This window comes from Egretta garzetta, unplaced genomic scaffold, assembly GCF_000687185.1.
Source record: "Egretta garzetta isolate BGI_Z169 unplaced genomic scaffold, ASM68718v1 scaffold526, whole genome shotgun sequence".
Classification (NCBI taxonomy): Eukaryota; Metazoa; Chordata; class Aves; order Pelecaniformes; family Ardeidae; genus Egretta; species Egretta garzetta.
The window spans coordinates 262,070-276,466 of NW_009259967.1; the positions used below are offsets into that span (position 1 = coordinate 262,070).

A 14,397-nucleotide genomic window follows, 5' to 3' on the forward strand; every position below is an offset into this window, starting at 1 on the left:
TTTGCTTATTACATCCAGTACAGGTAACAGTATAAAGCTAAACAACACTTACCTTTTTGCTGTTGGTTAGGAAAAGGTTGCGGGCTGAGGCTTTTTGTTTGTATGCCTATAAAAGAATACCATCTTAAAATCAGTTAAAGGGTAGTGGCTTCACAGCATTTTAAAGATCACCATCCAGTCTTCAGCAGATACACGTGCCAGCCTCAGCCAGGCACACTATTGTATAATTGGGTACCGGTAGTGTAAGTGTTTTTTATTTTGACTTAAACAGCTTCTCATCCTTAATTATTTAAGGCATACATAAATGTATTCCAACTCCTGAACGAAGCATGTAAAATACTTCTTTGTTCAGGATTGTTTAATTATTACTATTGCAAAGCAGGGTTCTCCTTATTCCACTGCTATCACTGAAGTAAACAACACAAATTTCCACTGTTTCCCTAAGATGTTAAGAATTAATCTAGATCCTATGTTCCTCATGTGATCAAAATCAGTCTTTTGAAAAAAGTAAGGTCTATCACATTGCACATATCCTTTGCCTGGCTTATAAGTTCATAAAGTATGCTATAGCCATCACTCATATTCAGCTTCCTAGAATTCAACATCTGTTAACTGTGAACTCCAAAAAGCAGGTTGTAAGGTCTCCTCTGATCACATCTCAGAGAATTTGTGATAGTGAACCCAGCCTTCTATTTCAAGCGTGCCTGAAGCTCGTCCTGTAAATAATACAAACACTTTTCCCTAAACTACTTCTGAAATGTTTCAAAACCACACATGCTACAGTGATTGAAACACTCTTCTCCTGAACTTTATGTAAAACCTAGACATTGGTTTGCTCTATGTTGCTATCCTTTAGATTAGTAGGAGTACCTGCTAGAGTTTACTGTAGCATTCACAGAAAAGGGTTAGATAGCCAAATGAAAGCAGTGGCAAAGCACTGCATGACCCACTTGCATATCCTTGGCAATAAGAAATTTGAACTACACTTTGCTTACAGATTACGAAGTATCAGTTTGGCTATTAATGATCACCAGAAAAATCAGATCTTACTTCACTCTGTTTTTCCAAGTGTCAAGTCCCCACTAAGATAATTTGCTATTTCACTTTCTTGCCATCATCACTGATTTAGTGCTGTTAGCCAAGCTCACCTTTGGCAACTCCTTTTTAACGATGCTAAGCCACACTTTCCGCCGACGTGCATTAAGTTGCTCAATAGTCAAATGCTTTTTCTTGGACCCAGGTGGTGGTGTATCATGAGAAAACTTGGCAAAAACTTTGGTCTGGTGATGGTGGCGTCGTGGTGATTCCTCTGAAGAGAGTTCTTCATCCCGTCTCCTCTTTTTCTTTACTTTTTTCAACTTGCCTGCATGGCAACAATGATCACAAAAATCAATTTCTTTTTCTATTTTTGGGATACATTTAGCCATGTATGTTTCCCAAGTAAACTATCCTAGTCAATTTATGTGTGGAACCAACCAAGAAGCCAAACTTATTCACGTTTGTCAATTCTGGTACCATCCACTTACACTGAATATTTCCTCATCACTTTAAAATAGAAAGATTTTCCTGTTTAATAAATAGTGTGGTGAAATGCATTTTTTCCACCCAGGGAAAACATGCCTTAGGAGTTAAAATGTCTGTGACCTGGTGCAATGTTTCTTGCTTTGTGGTAAAATTCTACTTGAAGACATGTAAAGGTAAGACATTTAAAGGTAACAACATTAGCATTCGGTAGGATAAGTCTCAAACAAAACTTCTCAGCAATTGAAAGAGATTGGCATATTATCATGTATTACAGATACCGGCTTTCAGAGGAAACTGATGCTGGTATCAGATATTAAAAATATTCTTTGTGGGTATGCAAAATCTTGGATGCTGCAAGATTAGCAAAAAAAAAATAAATACACAGTTAAAGGAACTTGCAGAAAGATAGGAAGGAAGTAAGTCCAAAATAGCCCCCTTAAAACACAGCTCAAACTTAAGTACTTGCACTAGGGAGGATTCACCTTATGCTGACAGTTCATAGCCTTCTCTTCCTGCTTCCTTACAGATTTACAGCTGCTGCCAGCTCAGTCAAGAAAGGAAACTGTACTTCCTGGCAAACATACATCTGAGAAACTCCAGCTGAGAGGTTGCAGAAGTAATTCTATTTTAACTCACATTGGACAACAATTCTGAGTTCCCTCTAATTTCCAGAAAACACTATCACTCCCCATCATTTCTTGCTCACTAGAATTACATATTCAGGAATAACCACATCAGGTACTAAGTAAGTTCCCACATTTTTCAAGGAACTATTGTGTTTTCAAAAAAACTCTGAGTAAATGGACAATACAAAATGGTATTTACAGATTGCAAAGTGACGAATAAAGCTCTAAGGTACTTACTGCATAACTCATTCTTTCTAGAGTCAGAGGTCCACAAAGAAAATCTAAAGCCATGAACTCTCAATTCACATTCCTTTTTTTCACTCTAGCTTTCTAGAAGCCACAAGATAAACCACAGTATTTTCTCAAGATTTTTTCCTTTGACAGAACTGGGTATTTCCATGCAAAACCCTGAAGTTTTTAATATTTATGTTTATTCAAAGGAAGTAACGTAGGAAAGAAGATTAATCACAGCAGCCGTTTAAAAACACAAGGTTAGTGACTTTACCTTTTAGTTTTTTCTCTTCTTTAAACTTCTTTTTCTTGGGCCCTAGCAGGTGGCGCTGCTGCTCGTAGTAAGGATCATGAGTAGACAGCAGTCCTGCACTGTAGTACTGATATTGCTGCAACTGAAGTGGGCGTAAATGAAATGAGCACAGTAGTGGAAAAGAGACATAGCAGGTAACAGAGAGATGTAGGTAAACAAGTTCAGATCTTGATCATAAATAAGATGTCAACACTTCTCCATATTTAGTATTGTTATCAAGGATCATACAGTGTACAAAGTGAAACCACTGCTCCCAGAGGTGATCTCCAAGTTCTGCACAGGGAGCCAATCCCACCAAGTTAAGTAAGACGGGAAGAGTGGGCAGTGAAGCTTACACTTTCAAAACATACTGCTCTACCTTTTCCATATGGGTGCTGCCCAGCAAGACAGCACATTACATTAAGTGGTCCAATCATGGACCTCCTATTTGTTTTGCTTGCATTCCCAAATTACATATGTGTTCTACTTTATCATTCCAAAGGATGTAAAAGGACAGGTTTAGATAAAAGGCGTTCAAAAGATTTCCACAAGAACAAACAACTTGAACATTCAGATTGTTGAGTAAAAATATAGTTGCCTCGGCATTTTTCCCCCAAATTACCAGAAAAGTCAATATATTCCAAGCATTATTCAACTAAAATATTAAAGAACTATGCACAGGTTAAATATAAACAGGCAAATCCAAAATAAAAAAGAAAGGCAAGAAAGAAAAAAAGAAAGCCAAGTAAAACCCCAAAGAATGACAGAAAACAGTAAGAAAGAAAATGAGGAACTCCCTTTCAAGAAGGTAAACATTGCCTTACTATTTGTCACCTCAATGATGATGCAAGTATACTGCTTTAGGTTTAAAGATACAATTTTAGTCTTGAACAGCAGCTACTACCTGTATTAGAATTTAACCCACAGCACCTCAGTTTTCATATATATTATCCAAATCTTGCATTCTAGCACCCTATATTTGCTCTAGTGAATGGGACAGAGCATTATGGAAGCTATATATAACACATGTGCCAGTACTAGCTCCATAAATTATTGACAGATTCTCAGCACAAGGCATCAATAGCTTTTCAATCTGTATGTATTTAATTAGATAACCCTTGTCTGAAACTGATGTTATTCTAGTTTGCCAAACAACAGGGTATTTTCCAGTCCACAAAATATTATGATTTTTGATAAAAATGTAAGAGCAGTTAAAATAATGCAGTTAAAGGAAAAAATAAAACTCAAGGAAATGTAAAAATTCTGGATTTTTACCTCTTTGTCTTTGCTATATTTACTCTGATGCAGTTTCTTATATTTGTGTAATCGCAGCATATTGTGAAGTTCTTCCCTTGAAAGAGAAAATTCTTCTTCCTCCTCTCCGTCCTCATCACTTGGTGAGTCTGTGTCACTGGAGTCATCACTCAGAAGGATACTCTAACAAGAATAAATGGAAACTAATTTAACAATCACAAGTCCCTATACTGAATTGTTTATTTATGCAAAGCACTCTTGAGCCTTTACCTAATAAAGGGCTGAGGGTCTGGCTCAACAACAATACTTAGCATTTACAAAAGTGTCTTACATCTGAAATGCCTCAAATGGAAAACAGTTTTCTGAGGTACAGTACTGCATAGCAGTGAATCCAATACACATTTTCTGATTTGGGGGGAGGCAGTTTTCTGTTAGTTTGGTGATACTTAAGTCATTTTAGAACCCACTTTGTCTGTTTGTGGTCTCAGAAAAGCAGCAGTGAGAAAATCCAGGATACCAGTAGGGGCATTTACTGTTGCAGGTACTTTCCTAACCCATTTGCAGTTTGTCCTGCTGTTCTGCCACTTCCATCTGCATCAGTTGCAGCAGGTTGGGCTCTTGTCTGTCCTCTTGGCAACCTGTTTGTGCTAACTAGAGAAGGCTACAGTACAATGAAAATGCAAAAATGGTATAAAGCCACCATTCCACTCTCCTTCCATCCTCATTTGGACCTCGTACTGACTTCATCTTAGATACCAATTTTCAGCGAAGTCCCAAATGTCCATTTAATATACTTCATAATAGCTCATTTTAATTTGGACAGCGTACTAAAATCACCTCAAGTTTCCGAACGTATACTCACTGTGAAGTTTAACTAAAATGCTGCTGCTCACCAAAACTGAAATGCCTACTCTCCATTTTGCTACACAATGAAAATGAAAGCCTCAAATCTACAGAGACTATAATTGTATTTTGTTCTACCCGAAGTCTAATACAATGTTCCTTATCAACTGTCAAATACTCTTCTTTCTTTCCATTTCCAAGATGAGAAGCCTCTGTAGAATGTATTTTTTTGCTTTGGTACGTGTTTTTTCTTAATGTAAAAAAAAAAACCAAAACAAACCCAACCAAAAACAACCCCCCCAAAAAACCCATTCCTTTCTTCTTTGCAAGGGACACTGGCTCCCAGTTACCTCAAAAGAGATAGTGCAGCAAACAACAAGCCAACATAGAACAAGACTAAAGAATTCATTCATTTGGAGCCCTCTTTTCAGCAACACAAAACATTACCACATCTCTGTATCACCTTATGCCTCTTCCAGTGTGAGATTTTGCATCAATTAAAGTGCATCACATGATTTAGGGCAGCTCTTAAAACACGTTAGTCTAGCTTTCTGAGCTCTTGGTAGAACATGTAAAGTAAAATTAAATGGACTACTGAGATAAGAACAAACAAAATTACTGTAAACTTACTGTATTTGGAAATCGTATCTGTGATAATTTGTGATAATGCTCTGACCAGTGCTCAACTTATTTTCTTGTTGCCGTCTGCTTGCTTACATGTTTCCACACCATGATCTATGTCAGATGACAGGATGGAATCACTCACCACTGTCTACAGGATGTTGACTGGAACTCTACTCACAGATTTCATAATAGCTGCATTTCTTTGCAATATTCTTACCTTCAGCCACTTTCTGCTTTTCTTCAGTTTGGAAAAGTTATACAAGTTCCCTTTTTCAGACTTTGGTTCTGTTTAGTGAAAAAATAAAAATGAAGTTCTTAAGAAATAATGCTTTTCCCCGCTTATCCCAAAGAAAGCAGAGATTCAATCTAGTGCGTGCCTACCTGGCTGCAGTACTCCATTCAGGGAATGTGTGTTCAGCATCCCGGAATTCCCTGCTCCAGAAGACTCCCCAAGCAAAGAGTTTGGAGGCTCCTCCTTAACTTGCATCAGGGGATCCCCAGACTGAGGCAGCAAAGGATTGTCATCCAATCCATCTTCACTTTCGTCACTGCAAGAAGATACATGATATGGTGACAATGAAAGGAAAATATTCAAAAGAGGAGATAGCCATGCAACTTTTCTTACATGTGGCCATTTGTTTAGAGGTTTGAGGATTGAGACAGCTTCACATGTAATTTTACACATTAGAAATACTGCTGTTAATAATTTTCCATTAACCTCTGAGCAGTAGTTAATCATCAGACCAGCCTGGCTATGCTATCAACCTGCAACTTCAGTCTTTAGGTATCTAATTTGAGAAGCAAGAAACCAGTATCAAGTCAAACCAAAGCACAGTATTGTCATCCTCAGCACTACTGAACATGTGAGAAATATAAAGCTACACTTTTTCTACTTCTTGTGTGGATCTCACTTGTAAATATACCTGTTTTCTATTACCAATAGTTATTAGTTCTGTAACTCTACAATTCCAAAACACTGATGAAATTAAACATAAATTGTTTTGGGATAGAAATATACCTTGATGACTCATTTCTCATTGCTATAATTTACATACACATTCTGCATCTGACAACAGTCTTTGCATTTCATTTATGGCTACAGGCCATCTCCCTGAAAAATCAACTTAGTGCTTTTTAATCCTATTTTTTGCAGACAAGGAAAGTTTTGGCCACTCAGCTACGAAAAAGAACTTTAAAACATCACACTAATTTGTACGTGGGCTGGTTACACACTGAGTTATCAGTGTGAGCTAAGAAAAGCACAGTGCAAAAACCTTTAAAGGAGAACAGTTTACAATGAACAAGTCACCACTAAACCCTTAATACGGTGATGCCTGGGAACAATATAATAAAATTGCTTGTCCTTCCTTGGTATTCCCAACGGAAAATGGAAGAGGTACCTGGATATACTCCTGTTAAAGATGGCAGACGTCTGTCGTAAAAACTGATCCAGTTGAAGAGCTTTCTCCAGATATTGCAGATAAAGGGGTTTTGCCAGCTCTGAGCAGCTGCCATCCTCCCTGGCACTCAGCTCTGAGGCCATAGAACAAACTTCTCCTCATGCACAGGTGCCTCTGAACACACAGCTGTTAAGAAGAAACAAGTTGTCATCGCACCACCACCTCTGAAAGGAACCAACTGGGTGAGCAGGCAAATGTACTGCACGCTATGCCAAATGCTAATATTTTGCAGAACACCTAATGGAGGTAGTTCTGGGCAAAAAGCTTAAGCTGCAGTTAATAGGTATATTAAACAAACAGAAATTCACACTAAACTTTCCACCTCAATATTACCATAGCCAAAAACTAGATTCTTAGTTTTCTGCTTTATGACTTCATGGATGCTGTTTGATAGGAATGAGCACTGCACTGACTTAGTATGATAATCCATGTGGTGACACAGAAATGCAAAGTACAATGAAGCCAGTCCTTGAGCATCTGAAGTAAACTTTCATGACTATTAAAGATAACATGTTTAACTCTGAACAGAGGCCAGCCACGTATCATCAACACTGAACGAAAAAAATTAAATTATTCTTAAGTTGAACCATATATATATAAACTTACTCCAAAAGGAAGGACTACTGAAAATACTGTTCTTCTGTTGTTTTTATCATTTGATTCACAGCTGGAATACTTGTAAGACTTTCACTTTACTTTAAAGCACTCAGAACATAGCTGTTACGTGTTGACAAACAAGCTACAAATACTTGACCAAAAAAACTCCAGTCTAAAATTCGACTGGTATCTTTATTAAAGAAAAAGTAACACATAATTAGCAGTTTATTACACAATTTTTTATATTTAGAAATTTAGAACACACTCTAGCTTTATGTTTTTTCAACTAGTAAAAATAGCCTGCCTAATTTTCCTTTTCTATTTGTTCCCAGGATTTTAGATTCTTAAAAAAAAAAACCAAACAAAACCACACCCCGTACAATATTTGCATAATACATACTTTAAAAACAAAACTATCAAAACATTTTATAGCTCTATCAACTGCAGTTTTATTTTCCTTCAACTACAAAAGATGCCATAACAACCGTTACAGTAATAGCTCTGTCAACTGGAATTTTATTTTTCTTTGGTTACAAACGATGCCATCACTGTTATATTAATAGTGAGAAAGATAATTTTAAATTATTTCTAATGCCACAGTTGTTACTGTACAAATGAAAGTGCTGTCAATACCCTAAATATAGTAATATTTACTAATAAGACTTAAGCTTTTGCTTCTGGTGAAGGACAAAAATAAAACCAGTCAGCTTTTGAAAGATGTAGATTAATTGTTCTTCTGAAGGATTCTTCTGGCTTCTATCACTACTTAAAAATACTGCAAAATCTGAAGCAAACTTCACATTATTTTACCGCAAAACATTTTATATTTGTTCAATTGTTAAATTGTTAATGACTAAATTGTTTTAAGCTTATATAAGTGAAAACACAGATTGAGTATCTGGTCTTCAAATTGTTCTCTCTGCACACATACAGTCTGAAAACCAGCATCCAACTTTTTCAAGTCTTTTGTCCTCAAAAATTGTAGAACAAATTCAGAACTTCCAAAGTTACAAAAAAGTATGGTAAGTGATTGCCACCTTGAGACTAATGGCTGTGGTTGAACAAAAGCAAATTTTATTATTTTTTAATGAACACCTATCCTTGAGTTAATATCTTTATCTATACAGAATAAACAACAGCATGCCATAAATTGTTAGACAGAATAACAGCCCTCATTTAAAAATTATTTTTAGACTGAAGCAATCTAGGTTCAGCTTTCTATACGCTAGATCTTCGTATACCTGTCAGCAATGGAGTGATTGACCTCTGCTACCAAAGACCCATTTCCAGCAGAGGTTAACAGACAGAACAAAGTACCTGAAAGCTTTCCCTATGATAGGGGTATTAAGATTCATGTTTTCCAAGAAACTTTCATCTACATGTCATATTGCTTAACAGCCATCTGAAAAAAAGCCACCCTAAAATAAAAACTGTCTTCCAAGAGGGCCATGAAGAAAGTAAAGAGGTTAGAAAACAAGAGGAAACATGAAACTTGTGTCTCTGATGGAAGAAATCATTCAGGAGGAGATAGAAGGGGACACCAAGAAGGTAAAAGTGGTTTTCTTTCAGATCACCAATAAACATTATAGGAACAAGATTCTACCCCTCGTATCATACCAAAAAAAGTACAGTGAACCCTTTTGTCAGTCCATTTCAAAATGTATCTGTCAACAACAGTGAACAGTATTATTTTACCTTCCCAGCCAAAACATTACATGCAACCATTGTTTAATGATTTTGCTCAGAACTACAAGGTACCTTTCCCCTATCTGCTCTTTGCAGAAAAACTCTTTCCTAAAACTCAACATTTGGTAGCATTGCCTGTCCTTGAGGCCTTGCAGGAAAGAAATGTGCCCCACGAGCCACAAAGCACACAGGACTTCATTTGGATTCACTGCCTCCAAGGAAGCGAACAAACCAAATGTGCTCTTTTGCACCCCAGTGAGCCCTGCCCTCACAAAACTATAAAAGCTTAACAGCAAAATAAAGGGAAAGAACTAAGATAGATTCAAGGTCAAGTTTTTAACTGCAGGACAGCAAACAGGCCAGGTGCAAAACAAACACAATCATATTCCTGATCTAAAATGAGTAACTGGATACTCTTCTAGCTGCCCAGAGGCACTTGCCTAAGTGCTGGTCTAAGAAGATTCACCAGACTGGATCAGAGCCTCTCCTCCACCCAGGCAGTGGTGCTCATCTGGCTCCATGCTCATACAGCTTAGGAAATAACCCAGCAGAAGTTATTTCTTTACTTATAAGATATAAATGACCCTATGAAAAGAAGATGCCATCAGATGTGTTTATTAGTTAGAAAATTAAGGTATTTTTTCAGTAGTGGCTCATTCCTACTGCACAGAGCTCCCTGGTAATACACTCTGCCTGCAATGACTGCAGTAACTGCTAAGAGTAGGTTTCATTCCTTATTTTAACATAGTAAATCCTCTTGTTGTGTACACTATGCTAAGCATGTACACTTTGCATGTGTACATGCTAAGTACTTGTCTCATCTGTACTTTTTTCAGATACCTATGTTTTAAAATATTACTTCCCAGATCAGGAAACCTTACATCTGCATTTAAAAAAGTCCTCCTTGTGCTGACATAGCAGAAGTACTCCACATTTCACCCACAGAAAAAGACCAGCTTTTGCTTGTCTTCCTATTTGAATTGTCCCAAGAGGCTCCTGTACATACAAAGTTAATTACTCTTGTCCTCAAAACAGTTACTCATCTGTATCCCGCCTACCGAATAAACAAATAAACAGAGTAGAGCTAAATAATATTCTTAAATGTATTAACAATACCCAAAGCAAATTTAATAAGTGTTACACAACCATATTGAATAGAGAATAGCTCAGCCATTGAATTCAGCCTTTCATTTATTTATATGCTAACAGTCCCACAGCGCTTCTCTGTTGATCCAAGTAATAATACAGGAAGCTAATCGACAGATTCTTCTTTATTCCCTGTTCTTCTGTCCCCACTCTAGGTTTTAAGAAACAAAGATTTCCAATAACAAAAACTGCTTGAATATTGAAGTGAGAGAAGATGGGAATAAACAAGCGAGAGGCACATGAGAGCCTGATCCACTACAGTAGGTAACAGTGTTCAGGATGTCACCGAGACATTGCTTCAGTGGATTTACATGGTGATGACATTCATTCCCCTTTTCCTTGCCATTTTTGAAACAAATCTGTCCTTTTGCCTACTCGGTTTCAGGAAGACTGCAGAAATACAGATTTTTCAAATGTTTTCGTTGTTGATGGTAACATTGAGGGAAATACTCATATTACAGGTGGTAAAATGACTGTATGCTGCCACCATGACTTTCTTACTGATACATGCCAATTTTATGTTAAATTTCAGTATCGCATTCAGTAGTTATTTACTTTCTCCCTTCATCTCCCCTGGAGTTATAAACAGTTTAGAAAATTGGCATTTGGAAATAAATAGCTGCTGCACTGCCTGGCTGGCACTTTGAATCCTCTAACATTCTTACTTAATCAGAAGCTCACACTGAAACCATTTAATTGTATAATGCAGCCCTTTGAATTATTAAAGGCACAAGTAAAATACCACCAGCAGGATCCGAGTCTAGTTTATCTATATCAACTTCATATAATAACCTTCATGATCATATATATTTTTTTAAAGACCTAAGTTCAGTTCTGAAGAAGCCTTCCCTACCCTGTTTTAAATCACATTGCTTATTTCAATGTTAATGTAGGTGTGGGGTTTCTTGCCTCTGTTTTTCAAGTCTGCCCATTACAATGCCTAGTCAGTAAGTAAACACCCAGCACTGGAAAAGAATCCTCCAAGGGCGTCCTTAGAGAGCATAACATAGTCATGTTTTATAATAAGGTTTCTAAGTTTTATACCCACCGACCTGCACCAATCAAACAGCAAAAACACTGCTCTCATGAAGCAGCTTAGCTTTAAAAGTAGGTTCTTCCAGTTTAAATAGGTATCTGCTGGCTATTTCTGAATGAAGTCCAACAGGTTTTTGCTACCGATATCAATTTAAAGCAGGACCCCCATAGATGGCAAGCGCAGAGTTTGGCACTCGTGCCTAGCAGCAAGCTAGAAAGGATCTGCATCGTACAGCTGTTTGAAATAGTACTTTTTCCTCCAGGAGCCTCGTTTTTCTTTTCTTTTTTTTCCTCCTGTCAGTTGCTGGCATCTCTACACCTCAGGTAAGGCCCAGAGGATTACTTTTTCTTTTTATGCCTAAGACTCACATCAAACATTACAGTAAATGTTGGCAACAGCTACACTCCTAGATGAGGGCACATACACAAACACAAGCTGCTGTAGAGGTGTAAGGTACAACACAGCAGCTAATCCACAGTACCCCTTCTTAGCCTATAACAAATGCAAGAAGGCAAATTGGTGGCGTAAAACTAACTCAAACGGTCTTGCCAGCCACACATTAAGTGTGTGTAGATGAAGTGTTACCAGCCAGCAGGTGAGCACGCTTATTTGTTCAAGTATTTCTGCCCACAACAGCAGAGCTTCTTACCTCTCCTCCATCCAACTGGTGTAAGCACAGTGACTAAACACTCAAGTGGACAAAAACTTGAAATCCTAATTTACACATGGAAAGTATGTATTCCTCTTCTCCCTATTTGCAGCATTGAGAGCTTTATCCATAAAGCAGGATTAAAATGTGGGAGCAAGAATACAACCTTCTATGCAATTTTAGTTCCCTCGCAATTTTAGCAGTTTTGCGCTTTTTCCCCACACATAGTCTTTTCGTGCTTTGCATTTTGACACCAACTTATTAAGAGAGATTTTCCAAACTGATATGAACACCCATGATGCTTTTCTTTCTTTAAGAAATTTCCATTCAAGACATACAACTCTCACTAGAATAGCAGAATACTCTAAGGATTTCCTGTAGTAACATCTCCAGAATAACCCCTGACACAAACATACGTATCCACACGGAAAATTAAGTCAAGATGTATGTGGAAAACCTACATTAGCACAGGTAGGTATATTTTTGCCAGATTTCTTTATAAGTATATAATCTCTAATACAGATTATTATGGTGGCACAAAAAAGCCTGAAGAGGTATTTTGCTTGGAAGAGAATTACACGCTCTTCTTTCCCCTCTCACATTTTAGCTTGCTTTGATAAACATATAGGTGCACTGACAACCATTTTCCAGAGTCCACTATATGCCAGGTCTCAAAGCAGAACATAATTCCCATATAATCTTTTTTATTGCAATGTCTTAAATGTAACTTTGATACATTAGAGATTATTGCTTTAAAAAAAAAAAAGATAGGAGGATATTTCATACAAACCTAAAGCCCTCAGTCTCCACTAAACTCAAGTTGATTGAATAAAAGACAGGTACATACAAGTGAAGTGTGAGCTCACACCCTTTCAGTTTGAAATGAAAAAGAAGCCATTTTAACTGCTTTTCTGAGTAATAAAATCTAGTTAAAACTAGATACTGTGATATATACAGTACTTAGCTGTTTTGCTTTTATGTTAAGGTTTTATGTTGTTTTCCAAGGAATGAGACGGCATTTCATTGATCTCTGCTCCACCTTTTAATTGCTTTTAAATACAGAGAAGAGCCAGTGGGGCACAGGCTTTGCATTTTCTAATTGCAGAAATAACAGTCACAGGTAGGACCTAATTTATTATTAAAAAAGGGAGAAAAAAAGCACTACACAGCTCTAAAAAAAAACCCTATCAGAAGCATATACATAAGTGAATGACAGAATACCTTAAAACATATCAAACACAAAAGTTGGTATGTCACCGCTCTGCCTCCATGTTTAAACTAGCAGAAAAATGACGAGCAGAAAAACAAACCTAACCATTTAACTGTTCAGTTAGAGTCAATCTTGTCCCAAAAGGGCAGTTAACGGTATTTATAGAGACCTCTGAGAACGTACCCACACTCTCTGCACTACGCAACAGCACCGTCTGTTACCCTCATACATTGCCATTGCTTCACTCCTCTCTCTGCGTGCACAAAATACAAAGTGCATGGATGTTTTTGGTTTTGTTTGGTTTTTACTCCCTCCACCCCAGACCACGAAAAAGGAACTATGTCCAAGAAAGCTCTAAGAGGACCATTTTCTTCTTGCCATCTAAACCAATCCCTGGCGTGTAATTTAGCTTGTCAAGTAGCATGCTTATTGCAGAATTTACAGCTTATTACATGATACTAAACCAGAACAAAACTTGTTCATTTAAATGGTCAAGAGAGGCAGGGCAGTATTTTAAGCAACTTTAACAATATACCTGCGAGAGATGGACTAGATATGAATTACAGGGACTATCCTTAAACATTGGGAAAAGGTTCAAGCTACAGTCCTATTTCTTGTACTTTTCCCTCACTATCTTGCCAATCCTGGATGTCACGACCTACTCTTATACACACACATTAAAGGAATGACAACAAAAATAGATCACTTCTGATTCGTGTAAATTAAAAAAGGATGAGTGATGGTCACATACAGGCGTATCAGATGTGCTGTACAAATCCACACGGCAGATTTGCTCATATGAGAGGAAACTGAAAGTCTAATAATGCACATAAAGGCATTTCCCTATAAAAAAGGAACTTGACTGGCACCATTATCTTCGTGCGCCAAAGAAAATAATCTCAAGGAACTTATTATTACCACCTACAACACTGCCGAGAGGAAAACTTAACACACAAGGCCAGCAACGGGGTAACAGAAAGAATGTGTAACGCCAAATGCTACTAATCACAGCGGAAATTGTATTAGGCTGTGTGTTTGCAGCGAAAGAGGATTAGACTTTATACCACAGCTTTAAAAAGGTGCTTCCTGGGGCACGTTATTCACCAGGGCAAACGCACCACTGAACTCTGTTTCATGTACCCCTCGTCGGTGCTTTTCAGCGGCAGCGAGGCCGGTTTGGCACGCCACACCTCCCCGCCGACGCCGGTCGCCGTTCGGA

The 14,397-nt window shown here is 37.6% G+C and overlaps 1 protein-coding gene across 1 annotated transcript in view; it reads right to left on the minus strand.

The window, feature by feature from the left end:
* Positions 1–12,780, minus strand: part of INO80 (INO80 complex ATPase subunit) — a 61,946-nt gene extending 49,166 nt beyond the window's left edge. Inside the window, 8 exon segments of the mRNA XM_009640217.2 lie at positions 53–106; positions 1,149–1,363; positions 2,656–2,776; positions 3,949–4,110; positions 5,612–5,679; positions 5,776–5,942; positions 6,795–6,980; positions 12,759–12,780. Of these exon segments, the coding sequence (XP_009638512.2) occupies positions 53–106; positions 1,149–1,363; positions 2,656–2,776; positions 3,949–4,110; positions 5,612–5,679; positions 5,776–5,942; positions 6,795–6,937 (930 nt within the window). The 5' untranslated portion in view covers positions 6,938–6,980; positions 12,759–12,780.
* Between the last annotated feature and the right edge of the window lie 1,617 nt (positions 12,781–14,397).